The 26928-nt window shown below is 32.8% G+C and overlaps 1 protein-coding gene across 2 annotated transcripts in view; it reads left to right on the forward strand.

Moving 5' to 3' along the window:
- The window catches only part of TFEC (transcription factor EC), a 78492-nt gene extending 52251 nt beyond the window's left edge, over window positions 1–26241 (forward strand). For both annotated transcript variants that reach the window (XM_032643919.1, XM_032643920.1), the window contains 5 exons: window positions 8290–8404; window positions 10370–10426; window positions 13986–14061; window positions 19898–20045; window positions 20929–26241. In XM_032643919.1, the coding sequence (XP_032499810.1) occupies window positions 8290–8404; window positions 10370–10426; window positions 13986–14061; window positions 19898–20045; window positions 20929–21309 (777 nt within the window). In that variant the 3' untranslated portion in view covers window positions 21310–26241. The remainder of the gene's footprint in view (window positions 1–8289; window positions 8405–10369; window positions 10427–13985; window positions 14062–19897; window positions 20046–20928) is intronic.
- Window positions 26242–26928: the final 687 nt, after the last annotated feature.

The raw sequence follows: 26928 nt of genomic DNA on the forward strand, positions 1-26928 counted from the left end.
CTGCCCTTTACTGTATTTGGCCTGAGAGTAAATGGTTATATGAATATTTGTACAATAATTTTGGACCCAGATTTTATTTTCTCATAGGGAAACACTGATTTTAAACACAGGCAAAGCTGTATTTTCTATTATTGAAAGTTATTGTCCTCTCACAAACTAAGAATTTTATAATAAATGGGATTGAATTTTATCAGATACTTTTAAAAAATCTATTGAGATGATCATAGAGTTTCTTTTTCTTTTTTAACGTCATAAAATATATTTATGGGAAATCCAACTTGATTATGGTAAGTTACCTTTTTTATATTCTCTTGAATTAAAATTACTAATAATATTTTGCTTAAGATTTATAGAATGAATGAAATGGGTCTATAATATTTGTTTCTCATAATGTTTTCATATGGTTTCAGTCTCAATGAATTGGAACATATTTTCTCTTGTCTCTATTGTCTGGAAATGTTTGTACAAAATTGAGATGGTATGTTTCTTGAAAATGTGACAGTTTTGCCCATAAAACTGTCTAGTTCAGATATTTTCTTGTGTAATATGTTTAAAGCTTGTTTTGATTTCTTCAGTAATCATACGACTATTCAAGACTATTAATTATTTGTGTAGTAAGTTCTACCAAATAATACTTTTCTAGAAATTTATGTATTTTTCCTAAACATTCACAGTCATTGGAAAATTATTATAGGTAATCTCTGTTATTATCTTTTTTATTGTGGTAAAACATGTATAACATAAAATTTGCTATTATAAACATTTTAAAGTGTACAATTCAGTGGCATAACATAAATTCACATTGTTGTGCAACCATTACTGCTATACATTCCCAGAGCTTTTTCATTCTTCCAAACAGAAACCCTGAACCCATTAAACAATAACTCCCCATTTTCCCTTACCTCCAGCCCTTAGTAACCTCTATTCTCCTTTCTTCCTGCATAAATTTGACTATTCTAGGTACCTCATGTAAGTGGAATCATACAATATTTGTCCTTTTCTATCGGCTTATTTCACTTAGCATAACATTCATACATGTTGTAACATGTATCCGTACTTCATTACCTTTTATGGCTGAATAATATCCCATTATATGTATATACCACGTTTTATTTATCCATTCATCTATTGATGGGCATTTGGATTGTTTCTACCCTTTGGCTCTTTAATGCTTCTATGGACATTGGTGTGCAAATATCTGTTTGAGTATCTGCTTTCAACTCTTACTGGTATATACCTAGAGGTGAGAAATTGTTGGTCATATGCTAATTTTATGTTTAACTTTTGAAGAACTGTCATACTGTTTTCCACAGTGGCTGCATCATTTCACATTCTCAGTGGCAATGAACAAGGGTAATATTTTTTCCATAGCCTCACCAACATGTTTTCCTTTCTTTCTTTCTTTTTTTTTTTTTTTTGCGGTACGCGGGCCTCTCACTGTTGTGACCTCTCCCTTTGTGGAGCAAAGGCTCCGGACGCGCGGGCTCAGCGGTCATGGCTCACGGGCCTAGCCGCTCCGTGGCACGTGGGATCTTTCCGGACCGGGGCACAAACCCGTGTCCCCTGCATCGGCAGGCAGACTCTCAACCACTGTGCCACCAGGGAAGCCCTCCTTTCTTTTAATAATAGTCATCTTAATGAGTGTGAAGTTGTAAAACATTGTGGTATTGATTTATATTTCCCTAATGACTAATGATGTTGATATCTTTCAATGTCCTTATTGGTCATTTGTGTATCTTTTTCAGAGAAACGTCTATTCAAGTTCTTTGCTCATTTTTTAAGTTGGATTGTTTTTGTTGTTTTTGTGAGTCATATGAGTTTATTTTATGTAGTCTAGATATTAATCTCTGAACAGATATGTGATTTGCAAGTAATTTCTCCCATTTTGTGAGTTGTCCTTTCACTCACTTGATAGTGTCTTTTGATGTACAAAAGTTTTAAATTTTGATGAAGTCCAATATATCTGTTTTGGTTGTTGTTGTTGCCTGTAATTTTGCTATCATATCCAAAAAATCATCACCAAACCCAATATCATGAAGATTTTCCCTCATCTTTTCTTCTAGGAGTGTTATAGCCTTAACTCTTATGTTTAAGTCATTGATCCATTTTGAGAAATTTTTGTTTATGGTGTAAGAATCCAACCTCACCTTCTGCATATGGCTATCTAGTTTCTCAAGATTGTTTGTTGAAAAAACTGTCTTGGTCTTGGCACTCTTGTCAAAACTCATTTGACCATATATTAGAGGACTAATTTCTGGGCTCTCTATTCCACTCTCTATGTCTGTCTTCATGTCAGTACCACACTGTTTTGATTATTGTTGCTTTGTAGTGAGCTTTGAAATATGGAAATTTGAGTCCTCCAACTTCGTTCTCTTTCAAGATTGCTTTTGCTATTCAGGGTCCTTTGAGATTCCATATGAGTTTTAATATGGGTTTTTCTATTTCTGCAAAAACCACTGTTAGGATTTTAATAGGTTTGGATTGCATCTGTAGATTGCTCTGGGTAGAACTGTCATCTTAACAATATTAAGTCTTCTCATCAAAAAACATGGGATATCTTTCCATTTATTTATATCTTCTTCAATTTCTTTAAACAATGTTTTTTAGTTTTTAGTGTCTAAGTCTTTTCCCCCTTGGGTAAATTTATTACCAAATATTTTATTCTTTTTGATGTTATTGTGAATGGAGTTGACTTCTTAATATGTTCTTTGTTAGTGTGTAAAGATGCAACATATTTTGCATGTTGATTTTGTATCCTGCAACTTTGAATTCAGTTATTAGCTTTCATACTTGTGTGTGTGTGTGTGTGTGTGTGTGTGTGTGTGTAGCCTCATGATTTTCTAAATATAGGATCATATCATCTGTGAACAAAATCATTTTACTTACTTTTTTCCAATTTGAATGACTTTCTTTTCCATGCCTAATTGCTCTGGCTAGGACTTCCAACACTAAGTTAAAAAGAAGTGGCGAAAGAAAGTGGGTGGTGTCCCAGTCTCGTTTGTTCCTGATCCTTGAGGAAAAAAACTTATAAATCTCAACTTGTACTGTGGTTATATCCTCCTTTCATTTAAGATATCATTTGTTTAGTCTTCATTCTTTTTAATCAGTCTTGTAAGAGGCATGTCAAGTTTGTTAATTGAAAAAACAAAATAAAACTTGTCTTTTGCATTGTTTTGTTTTTCACTGATTTATGATCTTATATTACTATCTATTTTACTTGCTTTGGGTTATTTGGTTATTCTTCTAACTTCTTGAGAAATTTATTTAGTTTATCAAATTTCAAAATTTTATCTGTTTTTCTCATATTTAAGGGCATAAATTTCCTTCAAAGCATTATTTTGCCATATTCCAGAAGTTTCTTTATGTGTGTTTTCAGTATCTTTCATTTATTTTTAAATTACAGTATGATTTGGTCTTTACTCTTGAGTCACTTAAGAATTTCTAAATATATAGGAAATCAAGGACTCTATGAAATGTTTGAAATTTTTTGGGGGGGAGGAGTTGGTTTTAGTATTTTTTCTGAGTACGTGATCAATATTTATGTACGTTCCATACGTACTTGGAAAACTGTGTGTCCTCTAATTTGTAGATGTAGAACTATATACATGTATTAGGCCAAGACTTTACTTTTATTGTTCACATCTAGAACATTACTGATTATTTTTGTCTACTTGACTTTTCAAAAAACAGGGAGAAATCTCCCAATATGTTGATGGATTTATTAATTTCTCCTTGTAGCTACAAACATTTTGTTTCATATTTTGAGGTTATTCTATTAGGTACAAGCCTGCTCATAATTGCTGTGCCTTTTTGGAGTTTTGAATTCTTTATTATTAGATAGTGACTCTCTCTAGCCCTAATTTTTCTAATTTTAAAGCCTATTTTCTCTGATATTAATGTAGTTCACTGGTTTCCTATGGTTATAATTTGCTGGACATATCTTTTCCCATCTTTTAATTTTCAATCTTTTGTGTCCTTTTGCAATGTAGTGGTGTCTCTTGTAAGCTACATAGATCTAAATACTGTCTTTTTAACCAAACTGTCAACCTTTTAGCTGAGGAGTTTGACCTATTTACATTGATTATTCTTATTGATATATTTTCATCTGTTCCTTTCATCTTATTTTATTATTTAAGTGAGTCCTATATTTTAATATGTTTTTCTTTAGTAATTTTTTTTTTACCACTTTCACATCCATTGGCTTTTTTACTACTCCAATCCAATCATACTGATATTATCTAGACTTTAATACTGAGTTATATTGTTATACATTTCATTTTTTTTTTTTTTTTTTTTGTGGTACGTGGGCCTCTCACTGTTGTGGCCTCTCCCGTTGCGGAGCACAGGCTTCAGACGTGCAGGCTCAGCGGCCATGGCTCATGGGCCCAGCCACTCCGCGGCATGTGGGATCTTCCCGGACCGGGGCACGAACCTGTGTCCCCTGCATCGGCAGGCAGACTCCCAACCACTGCACCACCAGGGAAGCCCTATACATTTCATTTTATCTTTGATTTTGATTCCCTTCTTCTTTTTTAGACTACAACCACTTTACCAAGATATTTGATTATTTTTTATGACATATTTTATTATATCATATTTACTTCATGCAAAACTGTTTTCAGTGTTAGTCTTTGAGGGAAAATATTCTTAAGCATTTTATACCTCTAAGAATATTTTTCATCATGACCTCATATGTGGATGATATTTGGGCTGGATATAAAACTCTGTATTTTAAGTCCTTTTCTTTAAACATTTGAAAAATACTGATTCACTTTCTTCTTTCATCCATTTTGCTATTGAAAAATTTTTATGTTAATCAGATTCTTATTCCTTTGAGCATAATCTTCTCTTTTTCTCTTTAGGCTTTTCGATCTTTCTCTTTGTCATTGTATACTCTTAAATTTCACTATAATGTGTCTGGGTGTACATTTTTCTTCTTTGATATTCTATAGGCCCTTTGATTTTTAAATCAAAATAAAACAATGATAAAATAAGATGAGATAAAATAAAAGACTTTTTGGTCTTTTATTTAGTGTTAATTCTAGGAAATGCATCTCCATTATTTCTTAAAATTTTTTCTTCCTTCCAGTTTTATTTATTCTTTTTCTCTGAGAGTCCTAATACCTGTCTGTATTTTAGTTCTAATAATTCTATCCTACATACTAATTAGATTTTCTTTCATATGCTTTGTTTCTTGGTTCTTTTCATCACCCTCCTGAGAGATTACTTTAATTTGGTAATTCCTTTATTTCTTTCTAAGTATATGCATTATGCTGTTTTTCCATAGTTTTATTTTGTTCAAGTATTATATTTTCATAGCTCCTATTTCTGCTTCATCACTTCAGCCATTTTATGCTTTCTTGTTATTATTTTATATTATAAATTATTACAAGTTATATTATAAAGATATTATAAATATCTTTATTTCTTTTAGAATGTACACAGGTCAATTTTAAAGACTTGGTTTCATGTGATCTTTTACTTCTTATTTCTAAAATTTTTGCTTTTGGTGTTATTTCTAACACTCCATATTGTTTAACTTTTAAAATAGTCATTTTCCCCTAACGTTTTGATATATTGACCTGTGAGCTAATTTTCTTTAGGGAATATTGGCTACTCTGAAAGGTAGCATATGTGTGGAAAGGCCAGTGCTCAGTCCACTTAAGTCTCTATGATCTTAGTAATGAGATGTGACTAAAATCTAGGGTAGAGAATCTTGGACATCAGGAACCACTGCCAATCACTTCTCACTTCAAAGCAACTTCTTAGATCAGGAGTTCACTTTTTTCTACTGGAAAGAAGAATTGTCTTGAGGAGTATGTTTTTTACCTTGTTGAAAATATTTATAATTAATTCTTTATTAGATGTCTTTAAAATTTGTGAGTTTATTTCTAATAATAATATTTCCCTATTGTTATGTCAATGATTTTGCTTTTCTGAAAAAGTAACCTGTGTTTTAACCAGAATAATAAATACTTCTTCATAAAATATCTATCCAGTTGCCTACTACTCTATAAAATAAAGCTAAGACTTAGACCTTAATACCTAAGTAACTTATACCTTTAAAAAAAGTAGTTATAATTTTGCTTTGTAAACCTTTTCCAATGTCTATGTAATCTTTAAATTTTCACTAACACTGTACCCTTATATCTTTTAATGGAGAAAAAGCTCTTTAGATTATGTGAGATGTATTACATACTTTGAAATTGAAACCAATTGTTTAATGATATTCAAAAAGTGATTAGCTATTTACATGAAATAGAGTAGTACCTACAGCATAAAATTAAATAGGTTATTAATCATTGTGCTTCAGGGCATAAATTGACAATAACCAAGGTCAGGAGAGGATGTAATATACCCACAGTTAAGCAGGATTAGATTCATTTTCAGAATTCCAGACCCATTTCTAAGGAAAAATGTATTGGGTACAGTCTGACGAGGTAATATGGACCCAGTGAGATGCTATAGTTAGGAATCTGTCATTTTATTGTTGCAGTGTATATGTAATATGGCGCCTTTTCTTCTCAAACATTTCTGCTATTTGCCACTGCTGCATTGAAATCCATCGGAATTCAAACTCTTCAGAGAAAAGTGCCCTTTTCCTAGTTCTTTCCCCCTTCCTTCTCCCTCACTCCCTGTCTTTTTGTTCAGCATGTCCATTACGTTTCTCAAAGGCACAGTGGAAATGAACAATTCAGGTTGGTGATGCCCCAGCTTATAACCAACAGGGTTTTCAAAAAAAGATTTCGGAAACTTTTAAATTTTACCAATATAACTAAATGACTCACATGTTAGGGAAATATCTGCCTTTAGGATTTCTTCCTAATTGTGTTGTACTGATACTAATACTCATCATCTATCCAATTTGGTCAACTTTGTCCCTGTCCCTACTTTTCAGATGAGGAAATTGAGAGGGAATAAATATCCCACTTAAGGCACTCCCTTCTAAGGTCCCAGAAGCAAAAATACATTTTAAAACAATGAATTTATATAAAATAAAGATGAGGAGTCCAAATAGAGTAAATAATGAGAAGAACCAATATATGAAAATATACATCAGAATACCATATGCAATCTATAATGTCCTTATTGATATGCACATACACTTAAATATTAGCCTGATTTCCACTGTATTTTCAATGATTTTTTTCCCTCAGAAATATACAATATTATTATATAGTTTAATAGATTATTATGTCAGAAACTAATTTTGGTCTTCACATTTATTTTCAGTCTGATTTTATAAATATTAAAAAATTTCCCTCAGTTTGAACTGGAGTTTTACAAAAAGTGGGAATAAGATGTTAGAGTCTCCATAATAATCTGGTTATAGCTTCGCTTGGTTACTTGTATTATTTTTAGTTCCTTAGGAAAGAAAAAAGATACTGCTTATTCAGCTCTTGGTTGACTTCCCAGAAATGAAATAAAGATACTTAGAATGGAAATATTTTAAACATTCAAATCTTATATTTTAAATGTAGCTTGTTCTGGAATAATGAATATTAACTTGAGTTACAAATATTACTTAAATTTTTTTCTTGGGAGATCAAATCAATAAGCACATTTTAACTAACAAATTGGTACGATTTTAAATTGTGTATGAAGTATCTTAGCTTTCTGAAAAATTGTTCCCAAGAAGCACTTTAAGAATTGCAGTGTTGCTATAATTAGACATACCCTATATCCACTAGAGGTAAAAGCAGTTTTAGACTACTTTTGGTTACCAGCTAGGATATTTATAATAATCTAGAACATTAAGTGTACATTGAGAAAAGTATGCCTTCCAGGAAGGAAAGAAAGTTTTTCACTTAATTAACAGTGTAGAACACCTCTTGACTGTGAGTTGCTGGTAGCACTGATGGTATTAAGAAGGCTTCCAAAATGTTCAACCATTATACCTAATTTATGATATGCAATGAACTTTCCAGCTTTGCTAATATGTATATTGATTTTTGTCAAAAATGATATTTTCAATCTTTTTCATTTATAACCAGGTAATGTGCTGGATCAAATTCCCATAACTTTGTAAATATTAATCAAAATTTTTCTTCGTGAGTGAACTAACTTCTCCTTTTGCTTAAATACAAATAGCTTTTTTCAACATAACTTATCCATAAGCATGCCACAATGATTTTACAAAGTTAAGGCATACTCACTTTTGTTTAAAATTAAAATGCTATATATTACAAATTACTATTAATAAAGTGGTAAATTTAAAATGAACATCTAAATACTTTGTCAATATCCAATGAAGATTTGATTGATCTTTTCTTCCTTTTTCCTCTAAAGCTTTCTGGAAGTATTTTGGATGTGTATAGTGGTGAGCAGGGAATTTCACCAGTTAATATGGGCCTTACAAGTGCTTCTTGTCCAAATAGTCTACCAATGAAAAGAGAAATTACAGGTAACATTGCTTTTATAGTTTTATCCTTTTTAAAAATCAACTACATAAGACATGAGTGACATATTTCCAAGCTAAAGAGGATTTTAAAAATATTATTAAAATAGTTAAAATGGAAGACATTTAGAGAGTAAATCCATCTTTTTTTCCTCTATGGCAACCAAACAGCAAGCTAGCATAACTTACAGTTCAATTGAATTAATTAATTATTTTAGGAATTGGGTGAATATACACATAACTTCTATTCATATGTATATGACAGTTTGACTAAGTTCTTCACTTAACATAGGTTCATTTTGATATTGAATAGATGCAATTTATTAACATGATTGCAAAAGAACAGATTAATAGATTAAGGAAAATTAGATTTTCCCCTTTTTAGCTTGTTTTATGGATTTCATGATTCACATTTAACTTTCTCATGTGGGTAAAAACCCCTCAGTTTTCAATAGTAAATCTCAAAATTGTTACAACTCAAAGGAATTATAGGGGCACTGTCAAGTTCCTCCAATATGTTGATGTGGGAATCAAGAGTCAGAGGAGTTATTTTCCCAAAGTCATACAGCTGATTAGAAGCAGAAGTGGATCAAAATAAGGATTTCATGGCTTACAAGACCAGTGTTAGTTTCTCCATAAGAATAAAATAAAACTCAGTCGAAATTTCTATAACAAATTTTTAGTTTGGAGCTCAAACACTGGTCTTTAAATATTTTTATATAGTTAATATAAACATTTTTAATAAATGCAATATATCCATTCTTGGAGTCTAACCAATAACTCAAAAATATCTATGCATTCAAATTATTTAGACTAAAATTAATGACTGTAGCCTTAACTAAATTTAAATAAATGTATTTCTATTTTAAAACTAGAATAATTCAAAGAACATTGTATTAATTATCTATTGCTATATAACAAATTACTCAAAATTTAACAGCTTGAAATAATAAACATTATCTTATACAATTCCTATGGTTCGGAAATTCCGGAGGTGACCTGTAAAACTGGTTTTGACTCAGAGTCTCTCATAAGGTTGCAGTCAAGATGTTGGCCAGAGGTACAGACATTTGCCACTTGACGGGAGAGAGGATGCACTCCCAAGGTGGTTCACTCACAGGTGTTCCAAGTCGGTGCTGCTTGTTGGCAAGTGGCCTTGGTTCTTTACCACATTGACCTCTCCACAGGACTGCTCAGGTGTCCACATGACATGACAACTAGCAATTCAAGGGACACCAAAGTGGGAAGCTGAAAATGTCTTTTATGATGTAGTCTGGGAAGCCACACTAATCATTCCCACAAAATTCTGTTGGTTTCACGGGTCAGCTTTATTCAGTGTGGAACGGCACTAACAAAGGTGTGAATATCATGAGTGAGAATCATCGTGGGCCATATTGGAGACTGACTATCACAAATGCTCACAACTACATAGCACATGAAGTGTCACTTACTGAAAGTATGGAGCTGTCCAATAGGAATATCTGAGAAATGTATTTAGTTCCAATTCTTAGGATGTAGAAATCATAATTTTTTATAAAAAATTTAGGTTGTAATAATTTTGAATAATCTTAAAATTCTGAGAACAATACTAATAAAAATGATTAAGCAGTTTAATATTTTCTGTGTGCTGTACCCATTTTAATCATCACAGTGATTATCAGGTATTATATCAGTTTTACAGATAAGAAGCCTGAGACACAGAGAACTTAGGTAACAGTTCACAAGGCTATTAAGTGGAGGGCCAGAATACAAATCCAGGTTTTACTGCTCAAAGCCCATAGGTTTTGTCACTGCCTTCTTACTAAAGAGCACTCTGTTCCAAATTTCTGAATATTTGCAAAAAATATGTATATATATTTTACCACTTGGAGCAAGTAATATTGTATTTTCACTAGTATTTCTGAATTATGTTGACTGGAAGGATTGTAAAGTAGAAATAAGTACTGTTTCAATTGTCTTCCTTTCGATCAGAAACTGATACTCGAGCTTTGGCAAAAGAGAGACAAAAAAAGGACAACCACAACCTCAGTGAGTATATTTTCCTTTTTTCAAAACAAAATTAATTAATGCAAGAGGAAATGCAGAATTTAAAATGTGTGATGTTTTATTGTTGCCCCATAAATATTTTGAGGTCAGATGACCAGAAGTGTACATGCTCACTGGTAGAGCTATGTTGGGAAATTTAAACAATGTGAACTCTCAGAAAAGCTAGACATTTTTATGAAGTTCAGCACCTCAAGTTCTCTCCTTGATCATTCTCTCTCTCTCTCTCTCTCTCTCTCTCTCTCTCTCTCTCTCTCTCTCGAAGACTGCATGTGAGCATTGAGTTATGTCTGAACTCAGTTGTGACTCATGACTCCAAGGTTTAAAGAGATAAAAGTGACTTTAGAAAATATGCACCATTTAAATAGCAAGAAATGTGACTCCAGGTTCTTATCTTTCTGTGTCTATCTGCTCCTCCCTTCCTAATGATAAGGCCTCTTACGCCTTCCTGGGGGTCAATTTGACTCTGATAATGGGTCACATGAGATGGGTAAATGCAGTCCAGGGAAGTTGTTGAGGGGCAAGTTGAGCTTTAGCGTGCTTTGTCATGTCTCAAATGCTTAACTGTCTTAAGTGAGCTTGACTAATTGAGTGTGAAGCTTTTTTGTTCTGGGAGCCAAATCAAAAAATGAGAAAAAAATAGAATAGAATAGAATTAAATAAAAACTTTAAAGCCCTAAAACAAACCAGGAATTTCCTTACATGTGGTTAGTTGAAACTGATTCTACATGTACCCGTGAAGCCTGCATATATCTGTTCATCAAGCATCTGCCTACGTCACAGAGTAGGTTGGCTGTGTGACTGAGAAGAGGGCTGACCTGTGGTTATAACAGTCCTTAGAGTAATTGCGGAGAGGGAAATGATTTGATTCTGATCACTTAGTGGCAGAGCAGATAAGTGTTGGTGCAGTTTATGAGACAAGTAGAACCTGAAAGACAGAGCTAGTTGTTGCCAGAAGGAATTAATAATACATCAAGGAGACAAAGGCTTCTCTCTTAGTTTTAAGCCTGCTAACTATTACCTTCCTTGCTCCTTTCTTCTCTCCTCTACATTTGCACTTTAAATAACAGGTCATTTAATGTAAAGTATGATAGGTGCCTGGTATGACCATTATCAAAGAGTTTTCTAATTTGGATTCTCTTACTTAGGGATCTTCCTTTTTGGAGATATCAGTGTTACAAAAAATTAATATCACATTTTATATATGAATCTAGGATATCCCTTAACATTTGTGAGGATCATGGCTGGAGGACAAATAAAGTCCCACTTACCAGATGTCTAAATACTTAAAAGCTATAACTCAAGCTAGAAATGCTAAATTAAGTATGTTCTATCCTTCCTAAAGATTGGAAGGCCAGGTGTGAAATAAGAATTCTCAGATCCTTGGAATTCTGAGTAGGAATGTCAGGGTGGGGCAATGCCAGCCTTTAGCCAGCAGCCCATCTCACTTCTCTGTCTACGTCCTAGAGGCCACTTGCATTTCTATGCTGCAAGTGGCCTCAGACACGAGTGGGAACCCCTCATTCTGTGTATTCAAGTTCTATACATATCTCTGCAAACAGCTGCCCTTTGTCTGCATCTTGGGACTAGGGTAAGCACCTTGGTGTCCTGATCCTCCCTCAAGAGGATGGACCTGGGAAGCAGCCTGAACAGGCTCAGGGTGTTTGGGAAGATATTCCTGTTGCAAATTACCCGGAATGTAGTTTAGAAGGGGGATCCCTTTGTCCTGTGGCTGCCTTGCTCAGTGTGGATGGGTATGGTAAGAAAAGGCAAAGGGGGCTCCTCATCAGTATGGGGTCTGAGAAGAGAGGCCCCTTTTGCTTGGATCTAAGGACAGGAATGAGTGAATATATCAAAAACTCGGTGACGAGTGAAATCACATGTAGCATGAAATAGTTTAGTAATTTCTTAAAACTTGACTCCTTTACAGACAACTAGTACTGGAGATGAAAACATTTAGGAACCAAACTTCTCATCATAATTAGCCATTAAAAGTTTTACTGGGCACAATCTAAGAAGAGCTGGGTAGGAATTTCTGATATTTTACATAAGGTGCATCTAAATAATAGATTTTGATAAAACATTATAGGACTAAACCAGTCTCCTATTTTGAGATAAAACTGTGAACATCCTTCCTAGCTGCTCTTCATCTTATATTTAAAAGTCTGTTTTATAATATAGGAGTGAGTATGTGTGAACATAGACTTACTAATAAATTCTCACTGTAAAATATAAATGTATTTCTATCAGCATTATCTTTGTTTATTTTCTTTTCAGTTTTTTATATGGTGTCAGTTTTTTGAATCACATGCATAGGAAAACAGGATTGGTAAAGAGGGAAAATAAACTCTCCCAAGAATCAATTATATCCTAATTTCAGAGGAATCCCAATGTATTATTTTTGAAGGTCAAGTTCATTCATGGTAAATTGCTTTGTAGAGTAGGTTCACCAAGACAATTGATATTTTTTTCATGACTTTCCTTGTTTCTAGTAGCAGATCTTATTTTTGAAGCACGTATCGTTTAATGTTTTTGACATAGTTTTCTTCTTCTTCATGACATTTTACTTCCTTCATTTCCCTAAAAAGCTTTAAAAATGTTATCTACTTAAACAATATTATGCAAAAGTTGTGGTTCCTGATACTGGAAATATAGAGCACTGGGAATATAGGACTACTCTGTGCTCTATAAGACTGTTCTTAGGTAAGGGTCAATATAGAAAACTCTCCTTATTTGTATATTTGACATTTATTGAACATTTACTGGATGCACAAAATTTCCATAAGCAATGGATGCATAGAAATGCAAACAGAGAAAACAGTCTCTGAATAAAAACCTACATCAGTAGTTCTCAAAGTGTAAGCCCTAGACAAGCAGCATCGGCATCACCTGGGAACTTGTTATAAACGCAAATTCTTGGGTCCCAACCCAGTCCTACTAAAATCAGAATCTCTAGGTGCGGGGTACAAATTTATTTTAACTATCCCTCCAGGTGTGTCTGATGCATGCCAGAGTTTAAGAATCACTGCTCTATGTATTATTGAAAGTTGTTAAATTAGAAAACTATATTTATAGTCTAATCAACGTACATTTATTTAGCACCTTTTACATGCCAAGGCCTCTGGAGATACAAAAGAAATGGTCCCTGCCCTCAAAGAGGTCATAGTCTATTTGGGCACACATACCTACCATGTAGCAAACTTTGTGTTAGCCTTTCAGTGACGTGTATGAGAAAGGAGAGTATATAAATATATATATATATCAGTATGAGTGAATATTATTGCATTTCAAAGAATGATAAAAATGTTGTTTTTGAGAGAAAATGTTTTAAAATAATTGTGAATAATAGACTCACAATTCTAATATTGTTATTTTTACTTTTAGAATAAAATGTGTTTGAATTTTTTATTTTTGAGAAGTACCCTTTTCACTAAATGAAACTTTTTTGCTCATTGTTTTTCAAAGATTGTTAAGAAAGTTTACAGCTGACCAAAAATGAATTATGCTTTAATGAGAATAATCAATAATATTTCTTTTTTAATAGTTGAAAGAAGAAGAAGGTATAATATTAATTACCGAATCAAGGAGCTTGGCACTCTTATTCCAAAGTCTAATGATCCGTGAGTTCACCAATCATTTTAATAATGTTATGGTTTCAATCCCCCCCCCCAAAAAAAATGGGTGGGAGAGAGGGGGAGGGGAGAACCAAAGACTAGGAAACTAACCAGCTGTGGTAAAGATAAGGCTACTGCTGGTCTCATTTTTTAATATCTATTCAAGGCTGACAGTTATTAAGCATCAACGTTGTTACTAACACTTGTCCTATTGAGCTATAGGAAATAAGTAAATTATTTCTTCTCAGTATTTAGTGGATTTTTCTGTATGGCACCAATATTTGCAAATTTAGTGGTAGTACCAAATGCTTTCATGATACTGACTGGCATCCTCAATTTATGATTATAGCACTCCTTCCAATTTAAGATTTATGTGTACGTGAAAATTGGAATGTTGAATTTTCAGAGGTTCCAAAATTCTGGCGATATGCAAGCAGAAAAAATAGAATTGTAAAAACAGGCTGATTGATGCCAGTCAATAATCGGTTATTGCAATTAAATTTTCAGCTAGGTTATGGTGTCATACAGTCACAAAGTCAGTTAAACAAGATGATTGAGGTTGTAAATTTCAAGAAATAGTTGATAAAACAAAATATCAATTTAGCATGTTAAGTGTTTCTCTAAAAACATGAAAACATTGTAGCATTAATAATGACTAGAAAAAAATGTTTTGTTCAGACTGAGAACTGGACTCTCCAGATACTGGCAAAAATCCATTATTCAGAAATGATGATGTTTGATAAAGTGATATTTGTGAAATTTGAAAGTATTCTTTCCCTAAATGTAAATGTGCTAGTTCACTTGGACAATTCATCCATTTATAATAGAAGGGAATGCCATATTTATTCTTATGGGCATAGTAGATAGTGAAGGCATCTCCAGTAGAATGGCAGAAAGAGCACTGGACAGAAAGTCTGAAGAACTCAATCTTGGTGTAGGTCCTACCAATAATTTTCAAATCTTTTGAAGTCTCTAAGCATGCAACTCTTTCTGTTAGCAGAAGGGAACATCCATTTTCCAGATAAGACTTTTTTTAACACTTAAAATATAAATGCACATTTATTCACCAAACATTTGATGTAAGACCAAGACCTTTTAGTTTGAATGTGTTTCAATTTTTCTTTCTTACATAAACTGCACAAAAATGTGTAGTCTATTTCAATTTCTTAAAGATAAAACAAAAACCTAAGGGCCAACCACCTAAGTGTAGATGGATATTTTTTAATGTTTGCACTCTAATTTCTTACAGCATATTTTTTAGCAACCTATCTCTACTGACATTTTACTTGAGTTTTTCCAAAGCTTTTAATATACTTTTCCTAAGAACAATAGCTATCTTTATAAATGCTTTTTCTTCTTTTGCATTCGTATTTCATTAGTTAACATACACATAATTTAATTATACTATCACAATAATAAGTACAATGGGCATTCATTTAACAGCCTGTCAGTAAGCACATGTCACCACAAGGATAACAGAAGTACCTGCGTGTCTCAGAAAGTAGCCTAGTGTCTGCTTTGTTCTGTCAACAGTCAGTGAGTATCACAAAGGGAATGGAGAACATTAATTAATCCTGAAAGTGATTAGATAAGGTCAGTTAAGAGAGCTTCCCTTCTAACCGGTAGAGCTAACCCAGGTAGTGCCAGGCCCAGGTTATATGCAGAAAACAGATGAGACTCTAAAATTGGACTCTGAAGCCTGACTGAACATCTTTAGATGTCACCATGCCTGTAAAGCACCAACTATATGGCTGGGTTTTTATAAAAATAAAATCAAGTAATATGTATGAGAATATCTTAAAAATTATAAAGCTTGTGTGAGGGATAATTATTACTCTACATTTTTATAGAAGATTTGGTTGTAAAATGGCTCCTTTCTGGTTCTAATTCATTGTCCAGAACAGGGGATGGAAAACTTTTCCTCTAAAGGGCCAGATAGTAATTATTTCAAGCTTTGTGAGCATAAAGTCTCTCAAAATTATTCAACTCTACCATTGTAGCGTGAAAGCAGACATAGACAATATATATATGAAAGAGCATGACTGCATCCAATGAAACTTTATTGACAAAAACAGGTTGCAGGCTATAGTTTGTCTACCCCTGATCTAGAATATGGAAAATCAATTTATCACAGAATCACATCTGAAAGGGACCATAATTGGGAAAGCTTCATTTTAAGTATTCTTAAGGGACTTTCTCTTCTTTGTGGATTTCAGAAAGAGGAATTATTAATTGTTTTAATTCTATTATATTATATGTAGGCACTGAAAACATCAGAGTATTACATATTACACGTTAGAAGGATAGTAATACCTCATGAAACCTTTGTTGCTGTTATAAGTACAAAGAGCGTGCTGGGTCACAATAGAAAACACATTTCTTATGGCAGATGCATTTGAAAAAGTGGGAAAGCCACAGATTTGCAGATACAGCACTGAACTGAGAGAGGAGACCTAGGACTCATCTTCTAAACACCGCATGCTCTTGGGCAAGTAGCAGGAACTCTGAAGCTTTAGTTTTAAAAAGGCTCTGAGGACCTTTCCAGCTCATGGCTAGAATCAACTTACAGTTTGGCTTAGCAAATGAAAGCTAATACCTGAAAGCATTTTGAATTCTATGAAGTTGCCATTTTTGTGTATGAAAAACATTCAGAAATTTGTACTTCTTTCTTCTTTGCTGGGTCAAAATAGTATGGTCAGAAGGGAAAAACTATAGTAAAGAGCTATTGTTGAGGTATATATGTTGAGAAAATGAAATGAAAAGCACACAGTCTCTTAACCGTCAGTGAAAAATAAAACCATACAAAACTAGCAAATACAAAAAGTGAAGCATTTCTACAGATGTGTGGTAGTGATTTACTTCATATGTGCTTTTAATCATATTTACAAAAAAATCATATTTGTAGATATAAAAATGCCAACAGAGCATGAATTATTCTAGTTGTGCTATCAAATTATTCTTTTCTTTCTACTTTTTTATATATAAAATTAAGGTATTTTTGTATTGATTTTTTTTATCTTCTACAGTCAGAACTTTCTCTGGCCTTTGTGTAAGAATGGCAGTTGAGGTAGTAAATGAGACCTAACAAGACTTTCTAAATCAGAAGTTATAAAATGTTGATCAAAGCAAGAAGAATCAGACGTGTCTTGGTGTTTTCTTTCTTTTTTATTTTTTTAATGCTTCTAAGTGAATGGGCACCCCTAAGATGACAACAGATTGTACATTTTCCATAGTTTTGCCTGGCAGCATTCTTACTCCAACTTACATATTTCTGTTACCTGCTTTAGCCCTATATACATTCAAGCTTTTAACTTTCTCAACGATGTAAGTTCTTCAAAGAAAATTATTTTGTAGAAAATGAAAAGCCGGTATCAACATTCACTCCTTAGGTATGTCTTTGTATGTGTTAGTGTTTATAGTATAATGTCATATATAATGTTTTTTAATGCCTAACTGCATGAAATTATCTTGGGAGAGAGGTAAACATCTCTTTAATATATTTGGAAAACTTGAAATATTTTCAGAAGAAACCTCATATATTAAAATGGCTTTAAATAGAGTGAACTTTTAAAACATTTAGTGAAATGACATCAAGTAGATATTGTAGCAAAACCCATTGTGTGTTTTCTACCACAACTTTTTTTTTTTAAATCTTTATTGGAGTATAATTGCTCTACAATGGTGTGTTAGTTTCTGTTTTATAACAAAGTGAATCAGCCATACATATATATATATCCCCATATCTCCTCCCTCTTGCCTCTCCCTCCCACCCTCACTATCCCACCCCTCTAGGTGGTCACAAAGCACTGAGCTGATCTCCCTATGCTATGTGGCTGCTTCCCACTAGCTATCAGTTTTACATTTGATAGTGTATATATGTCCATGCCACTCTCTCACTTCGTCCTGGCTTACCCTTCCCCCTCCCCGTGTCCTCAAGTCCATTCTCTATGTCTGTGTCTTTATTCCTGTCCTGGCCGAGGTTCTTCAGAACCATTTTTTTTTTTAGATTCCATATATATGTGTTAGCATATGGTATTTGTTTTTCTTTTTCTGACTGACTTCATTCTGTATGAGAAAGACCATACTTCGAAAAGAGTCATGTACCACAATGTTCATTGCAGCTCTATTTGCAATATCCAGGACATGGAAGCAACCTAAGTGTCCATCGACAGATGAATGGATAAAGAAGATGTGGGACATATATACAATGGAATATTACTCAGCCATAAAAAGAAATGAAATTGAGTTATTTGTAGTGAGGTGGATGGATCTACCACAACTTTGAAGGTTTATTTTAAATCTAAATAAACAGTACCTTAAACTTCAAAGTTGACTAGGGTTATTGTTTTCATCCTATTCCTTCTGTCCTTCAAGTTTTTCTTCCCATGAGAAGAAATAAAACAAAATTAGGGCCTTTAGGCTCCTGTTGCTGCTTAGAGTTTTAACTCAGGAGTTCACTACACTTTTCAGTGACAGATAACTTCTTGGTTTAATGACAAAAGTAGCCTCTTTTCTCCCTACCCTTCCCACCACTAGATAATTCACTGTGCTTGGAAAGATATTAACAGCTGTAGTGGCCCCAGAGAACTGACAAAGCATTTTCAAGCTTGAGACAGACGTGGCAATGGTTTGGTGCTTTTCAGTAGAAGATGGCTTATTCCAGCATTCTCACCTAGTAAGCATTTTCACCTGTGGTAGAATAATGTATCTTCCTGTAATTTGTTACAGCTAATGGAATTGTCGTCTAACCTGAACTTCCAATGAGGCACATGCCAGTCAGGTTCATAAACTACATTTTCCCACTTCTGAACATTTAATAAATACATATTAAGTTCCATGTATTTCATGTAGATCACGTAAACCAAAAATACATGCAGTGTAATGTCTTTTAAAATTTTCCCTACAAGTTTACTTTCTGTTGTATTAAAAGAAATCTCATGATTCTAAATGGAAAATTCATCCAGATTTTTCAACAGCTCTGATTAACTTTTAGCAATCAGTTTGGCCCTATTCTCCATACATATTATGAATTGTCAGATAGTATTAAATATATTGATGTATGTTTTTAGATATTAAACTCAGTAGCCTGTCTGTAGTTCCAAATTTATCATCTCTCCTGTCTAAAAATAAGTTTTGATAAAATATTTTTTCTATGCTACAGTCTGAAGATTATTGGCAATGTTCAACTGTATTTACTTATTGTACACTTACTTAAAAATAGATATCCAGCTTTTTAAAAAAAAGTTGATGCTTTTTGTGCAGAAAAATTTGCCTAATGACTCTAGAAAGTTTTGCTCTATTGCATAAAGTGATGTTGCCAAACTCCAATTTGTTTCACAATTACTCAGGATCACCATTCAGGAGGGACTTTATTTTTCTTTTCCTAGAAGCATAAAAGCAACCTTATAGAAAGTAGGTTAAAAGATTGGTGCATTTGAAATGATCTTAAAAAATTTAGGCTTAAGTCCTCAGTAATGTACATTTCCTCGTTCATTAATGCAGAAATACTGCACATAGATTTTAATCTCAGAGTTAATAATAAAAGCAATTTTCACTAAAAATATAAAAACTGTAATGGTAGAATCATGATATTGCATTTAGCTCTCCCACAAAAAGTCACTTTATTACTTTCTTTTGACACTTATTTTCATTCTGGGATTAATTTTACTATATAAGGGCTTCTTAACTATTCTATTAAAATTTCTATTCAGAAGCAATAATATCTAAGAGTGAATAATAGTCATGTAAATCATTATTTCATATTAATGTGAAAGATTTTGTAAGTTCTTATGAATTCTGCTGACATGCACAATTGTGAAAAGGTTATCTCTCCTTTCTACAGTGATATGCGCTGGAACAAAGGAACTATTCTAAAAGCATCAGTGGAGTACATCAAGTGGCTACAAAAAGAACAACAGAGAGCTCGAGAATTAGAACACAGACAGAAGAAATTAGAGCAGGCTAACAGGCGCCTTCTACTCCGGATTCAGGTTTTTATAAGAACGTTGCCATGAACCATGTAGCTTACATATGATTTATCCTTCATCAGTTTTATTCATTGGTCTCATTTATTTTTTTCTCATTAACAATTATTTTTTCTTCCCAAGGATAATTTTATTGCCTTTTAGAAGTTCATGAATTAGATTGATTCAATTAGGTTTTGATTAGAAATCTAGGATCAAGTTGGCTTTAAAAGTATATAATGAATGACAATAACTAATTGCAAAAATGCAGAAAATAGAATCAATTTTATAAACACACAAATATTATCCCAGTCAAAAAATAATAATAAGCAGAACCTTTGTTTCTCTGGATAATATTGGACATTAAGTTCTCCTCTCCCCCTTTTATTTCTATAGTAACATTGCTATGGATTTCATTGCCTTAAGGCATATTATGCCAGTTTATATTGTTACTCCTCATCTGTTCATGTGACACAAAATCTCAGAATATAGGTTTTCAGAAGCCTCAAGATTTTTTCTTTAATATGTGAGCAAGCTTACTGCCAGGTAAAACACTCCTGTTTCCATGAAATGGACCTATAGAGAGAAATTAATCAGGAAGAATGACTAGAAGATTTCCACTATCTCCAAATAGTTGTACTGTAGCCTAAGCCACTATGGGACCATTATATGTCATGTATTCCTTTAATGAACAATCTGAGTAGTTTTTAAAAATCTGAGTATTTTCCTCAGGGTTATTTTTCAGGCATTAGAAATATACCACACTCTGTTATTTGCAAAGAATATTTATAATATGTATTAGTCTTCATTTTGAGTGCTTGTTAATATTTTAAATCTATTTGTGGCTTATTCTATAGAGTTGAGTTTACTTTCAAAGTCGTTATTTAATTATTCTTGTTTGAAATTGCAGGAACTAGAAATACAGGCTCGTGCTCATGGTCTGCCAACGCTGGCTTCACTTGGCACAGTTGATTTAGGTGCTCACATCACCAAACAACAGGCCCATCTTGAGCAGAATTCAGTAGACTATTGCCAACAATTGGTTCTGTCTCAGGGGACAAGCCCTGAGCTCTGTGATCAAGCTATGGCCTTCTCTGATCCTTTGTCACACTTCACAGATTTATCATTTAGTGCGGCTTTGAAGGAGGAACAAAGATTGGATGACATGCTACTGGATGACACAATATCTCCATTTGGAACAGATCCTCTGCTATCTGCCACTTCCCCTGCAGTTTCCAAAGAGAGCAGTAGGAGAAGTAGCTTTAGCTCAGATGATGGTGATGACTTATAAGAAATAAACAGGCTCAATTCATCAACTGGGAATCAATTCTATGCTGGTGCTATGCAGTGAAGTTCTGTGTTTCATATATTGCTTTGGCTCAATTTTTCTGAAAGGAATATATTGTTCATGAAAAACTGATTGGTTAGAAACAACAGAATTCACAGGAAGAAGCAGCACAGTGTCGAAGAATTATTAAGAGCAAAAAAGATTTTTTTTCTCTGAGTCCAAATCTACTTAAATTTTGTTTTCCTGGAAAGAGGCACAACATAAGAAAAAGCTCTCTACTGATATTTTAAAAGTAGTGACTTGGTGGTGTACTATTGGAACTAACAGACTGCAAAGAATAGACCTTCTGAAATATACATTTTCTTACTTCTGTCTCCTTCCTATTCAGCTCTGACAATGTTAATTTTCAAGAATCAAGATCAACAGATCTGGTTGTTCATTGCCTTTTTTCCACTGTCTGGGGGATAGTTGTCTAAAGTTCAAGCCTTATAGGGGAACTAATTAAAAAATAGATTATCTACCACTTATAATTGAAAAGTGAATCTACAATAAACATTAGAATTTTCCACAATAAAATACAGAATATTTATAAAAACTTAGGATTCTAAAATTAGACTCTAATTCCCTTGGTCAGTTCAATCACACTAACTCTAAAAGCATCTTTGCATATTTATGGAGACATGCTCTGTTCAGAAAAAGAACACATTGAATGCTGTCCTCAAGAATACTGACTAGAATTGTTATCGCTTCACACAAGCATACCCACCGCCCCCCCAAACAGGTACACAATGCAGATAATACATGTTCTTTTTTTCCCCCTTCATTCTTCTGATTTTCTAATCAGCATCTGAAATTGCACTCCAAATCCTTTTTACTTTATCAAGAAGAGATATTGGATAATCAGTTTCAGCAAATAAAATATCGAAAGCCCCCCTACTAGGACAATTTGTTAATTTGTTAAATAAAACTTATCACTGTTTCCAAAATTGGATTTAAATTAATTAGTTGATACAATTTTGCTCCAAATTGATGAAATACTGAAAACTGGATTGCCAACTGACAAAATAATTAGTAAAACAAAAAATCTTTCTTATTACATTCAGCTCTGAGCAGAGGATAAAGTTCTATTCCTGTGAGTACTTAGAGTACCCTACGATCTCTGTTAGCCTTGTTAGCATTTATTATTTATATCTATGGTGCTTCACTCAAATTATTCTCTCTTGAGCTTCTTCAAAGCATTGGGAATTGACTTACCAAGGATGTTACTCTGTGCTAGACCTGCATGAATGATTATCTGATCAATGAGTATTTATGGAGGGATACTCAAAATGGCAGTAAGTTCTGTGAAAATATAGAACAGATGAGCAAAATATGGTCTTATTCCTCAGGGAGTTAAAATGATTGCATGAGAAACCACAACAAAAGATAGAAGACATTTAAAATTAAAGCTTACATGGTGCAGCATAAGCTGCAAATACAGGAGGTCAGAAAAACTAAAAATGAAGATTGGAGAATCACAAAAATGTGTGGGCATAGCAGAATTTAACTTCTTTTAAAAAGCATACATTTGGTGGAGGGGAGGCTATACAGGTGAATAATATCAACCAAATGATAAAAGCGAGAATAAGTTGGGGAAGTGTCTTCATGATACATTCATTAGAAAGATCTGACCACCCTAGAAGACGTCTGTTTGGAGTCCTGAAAAATACTGGCGACAAGTTATGAAAGCCCTTGAAAACCAAGATGAAATGATGTAGCAGGAATAGATTTTTTTATTAAGAGGAAGAAGCCTAAAAACTAAAATGCTACTGTATATTACTAATGTGATTGACATGTAATCTTTCATGAATATTAACTTTGGGATAAACTTTTGAAAGGGTGCTTCAGGTATTACCTGAAAAATACGTCATAACAAAATTTGAGATTTTAATGCTAATGAAAGTGGAAAATATTAGATCTTTATGGTGTGCTTATTATCTCAGGCTTAGCTTACAATTAGCTCAGAGTTTGGAGAATTAAAATAATTTTCATTTTTTGACATGAAAAAACTCTTAATTTATAGGAATAGTTGTCAAAGCCAGATAGATAAATTCATCTGAAATAGATCATGTGAAAGAGAGCCATAAGATACATTTCCTCAAGAATTTTCAAGAGAACATTTTATACTTTATGACAAAATTCCACTTTATTATCCGAGTTGATAAGTTAACATTGCAAATCATAGAGAAGGAATATATCTTGAAGTCAATGGAAAACACATCATTCTAGATAGAGGCTAATTTCTGTTCTCATTTTATACATTATTCTAATTTCTTCATATTCTGAGAAAACTTACACTGAGGATTTCTTTACTCTGTCATCATTTTCCATTCTGCTAAAATACTACTACTCAGCCTTGAAAGCCATTTCTCATAATCGTAGCTAGTGAATGGTTTGACACAGGATGGTAGAGTCTGGATGAAGGAGATCTGTAAAGGGTAATAATATTTGCTACTACTTACAGATTATAATAACTATCAGCGGATTGTAAAACAGGTAATGGATTTTTAAAGACAGAGTGAAGAGTAGTGTTGTGTCACAGTCAACTGAAGTAAATTAAAAAATTAATTTTAGTCATTAGTTCTTAACTTTTAAGGCCTTGATAATCTATTGAAAGTTATAGACTTTCTCCCTGGAAAAATATGGAATATATGTATGTATATATTATATATATATATATATCCCAAAATTTGTATGTGTTAAGAGGTGTGGGGGATCTCCTGAATCTCTCCTTGGATCACAGATGAAGAACTCCCACATCAGGTCTGTTGCTCAATTGATAGCATAGTAGCTATGTATCTATCAAGAGCTAAGTGTACAGTTAATGTCATATGTAATGATGGAGGAGGGAGCCCTAGTTATCTGAATATCATTATCCCAGCCCCAGAAATGATAAGGTTGCATAGGTAAGTGAAAGTGTACCAAACACTAAACTATTCACTAAAGAAGTTGTTCACTTATAAAGTAGCCCCTTTCTAACATCCCCTGTTATATATATGCCTCTGTTATATGCTTATACATTTATGGGTCAGTTTCTCTATGATACATAGATGTTGTAACCATCTGACAATAACATTTTAAAGTTATATAGATATATATAACTTTATATATATATATATATAAAAGTAGAAATAATGTAAATTCACAGGCAAATTATTTGAATATCTAAGAATCAAGAGTGATCCTTGGGAAAATTGATGCCTACAATATGTTTTCAGAAATGAGACTTACAACAGTAAAAGAAGCATATTGTTTACCAAATAATTTTGTCACAGAAAATATCAGCTACCACTGAACTATTAATACACAATTAACTGAGCCTTGTTCATTCAAATAATTATTACATAATTTCTATAATAATAAAAACTTTGTTAAGAATTAAATAAAACAATTTAAAAATTATTTTTAGTTATCTTTTCAAGATAAGGTCCCATGCAATCTTTTTTCTCTAAAATATTGGCTTCCTTTTCGTGGACTCACACTAAACAACCTTTCCAACTCCCAGTTGTCTTAAAATAACAAGGGCCTCTTACGAGTAGATGTAGCTTTTCATATTTTTTTCTTCTTAGTGTCCTTTCTTATTGAATTTTCCCCATAACTGGAGAATATATGTACAGATCATATTTTCTCAGTTTACAGATGTGAAGTCAGTGACTATAGCTTTCTAGATGTGGGTACAAGAGCTCTAAATAATAAATAGCCCGATGAGCTGGGGACATTGAGAAATAGCCTTTCTCCTCCTTTTTAAACTCATTCTTTTCCACTCATATGACTGTAAATAAAATAGTTAATAGCTCTTACTTAAAAAAAAAATAGACATAATGAGTTTCTTGATTGGTGTGCTCATTTACCTTCATTGTCAGGGGAGAAGTTAGATTACACAAGGTAAAAAAGAATTTATTTTTTTCTTTGTTTTGATAGATTGAGCCATGCTTGAATTTTCTTATACTTCAAAGTATCATGAAACTATTTTTTGCTGCTTTGGTATCGTGGAATTTTGATATTTAGATAAATGGCAAAACTAAATGTTCCAATGTTTTTACAATATCTCTAGGCTGATATTTATCGACCTTATAATATCTAAGATGTAGATGAAAACTGGAATCAATTAATCTTTTGCTATGTTATCAACACTAGATCAACCATCTGGGTTTCTTGAAAATACCTGAAGGATTGGATTTTGCTTCAGTATTGATAATGGTACAGCCTATATCTGCTACATGGAATTACATCCTTTGCCCTTCTGGTGCCCTGCTTGTTGATAAATACAAGATGTCAATTTGAGTTAGTGTAAGTTACATATACAGAGGTTTCATTTCATTTACTTAATAAATAATACATTTAGAGTGTTGCTGATCTAATGCATCTTATGACCTTTCTGTAATCATTATTCATTGTATACACCCATATCTTATCATTTGTATGATTTCTAATTTGTAAACAAAGTATTCAAAATGATAAAAATAGTTTTCTTAAAATTTTTCTGTGCTACATTTGTTTTCTGTGAGAGTCATAGAGAATTTTAGTATATAGGAGATCATCAGAAAATAATTATTTTGATTAAAAACACCTCCCACTGGATTCAACCAATTTAATGATGAAATACTGCTATCTGCTGCTTTATACATAAAAGGGAACTTTTAATCTTTTTCTTGTAAAGGGATCTGTGTATGTATTTCTACATATCCAAATGATTTCTATTGTGTTTTCTACTGATGAAATCTTCAGTAATATATCTTTTTTCCTACATTTATCCAACATGCTTCAAGAATAAAGTTAAAGACTTTTGTGTTTCCAATTCTACCTCTCCTATTCCTGCACTACCATTTTATTTCAAAAGTTCTGTATTTTCAACTTTGCTTTTGCCACAGAAATAAATTTTATTTGTATATCGTTTAAAGCTGGTGATTATATATAACAAACAAAATAGGAAATATGCGAAATACGCTGAAAGAATTATATGCAATCAGGAAGTTACATATTATACTATTCTTTACTACATGACTACTGAAGTTTAAAAGCTAACTAAATTCAAGGATCTCATCTAAAAGCACTGCAGTTGCTTATGGCATACAAGGCTACAATTAATTCAGCTATTTAATCTTAATAATAACAATGTAGTTAAAAATCTTTGACTTTAATAGCATTTTATATATATGAATAGCTGAAGTAATATTCATATAATTTTAATCTAACATTGGTTAGATCAAGAAAACATTGTTAGTATAATAAGACTGTAGAATTTGTAACTATTGCTATTTTTCATTTTTAATAACAAAGTAATGTCTTATTTTCTAAGAAAATAGAGAGCACTGGTGTTCTCTAACACATAAATGAATGCTTATACACATACTTTTAAAAAATGTACCGAAATTTTCTTTGCATATGTATAAAATGAAAGCATAGAATCATTAAATGCTTTAACATACTTTTTGTTCTGCCTTTGTGTGTAGATTGCACTGGAAAATATAGAATGTGGGTTAATCATCTGAAAGGATACTTAACAGCCATGAGACTTCACAACTGACAACTGCTTACTTCATAGTCCATGCTGAAAACAGTAATCCAGTATTTCCTTATTAA

Source organism: Phocoena sinus, chromosome 9 (genome assembly GCF_008692025.1).
Source record: "Phocoena sinus isolate mPhoSin1 chromosome 9, mPhoSin1.pri, whole genome shotgun sequence".
NCBI classification, from domain to species: Eukaryota; Metazoa; Chordata; class Mammalia; order Artiodactyla; family Phocoenidae; genus Phocoena; species Phocoena sinus.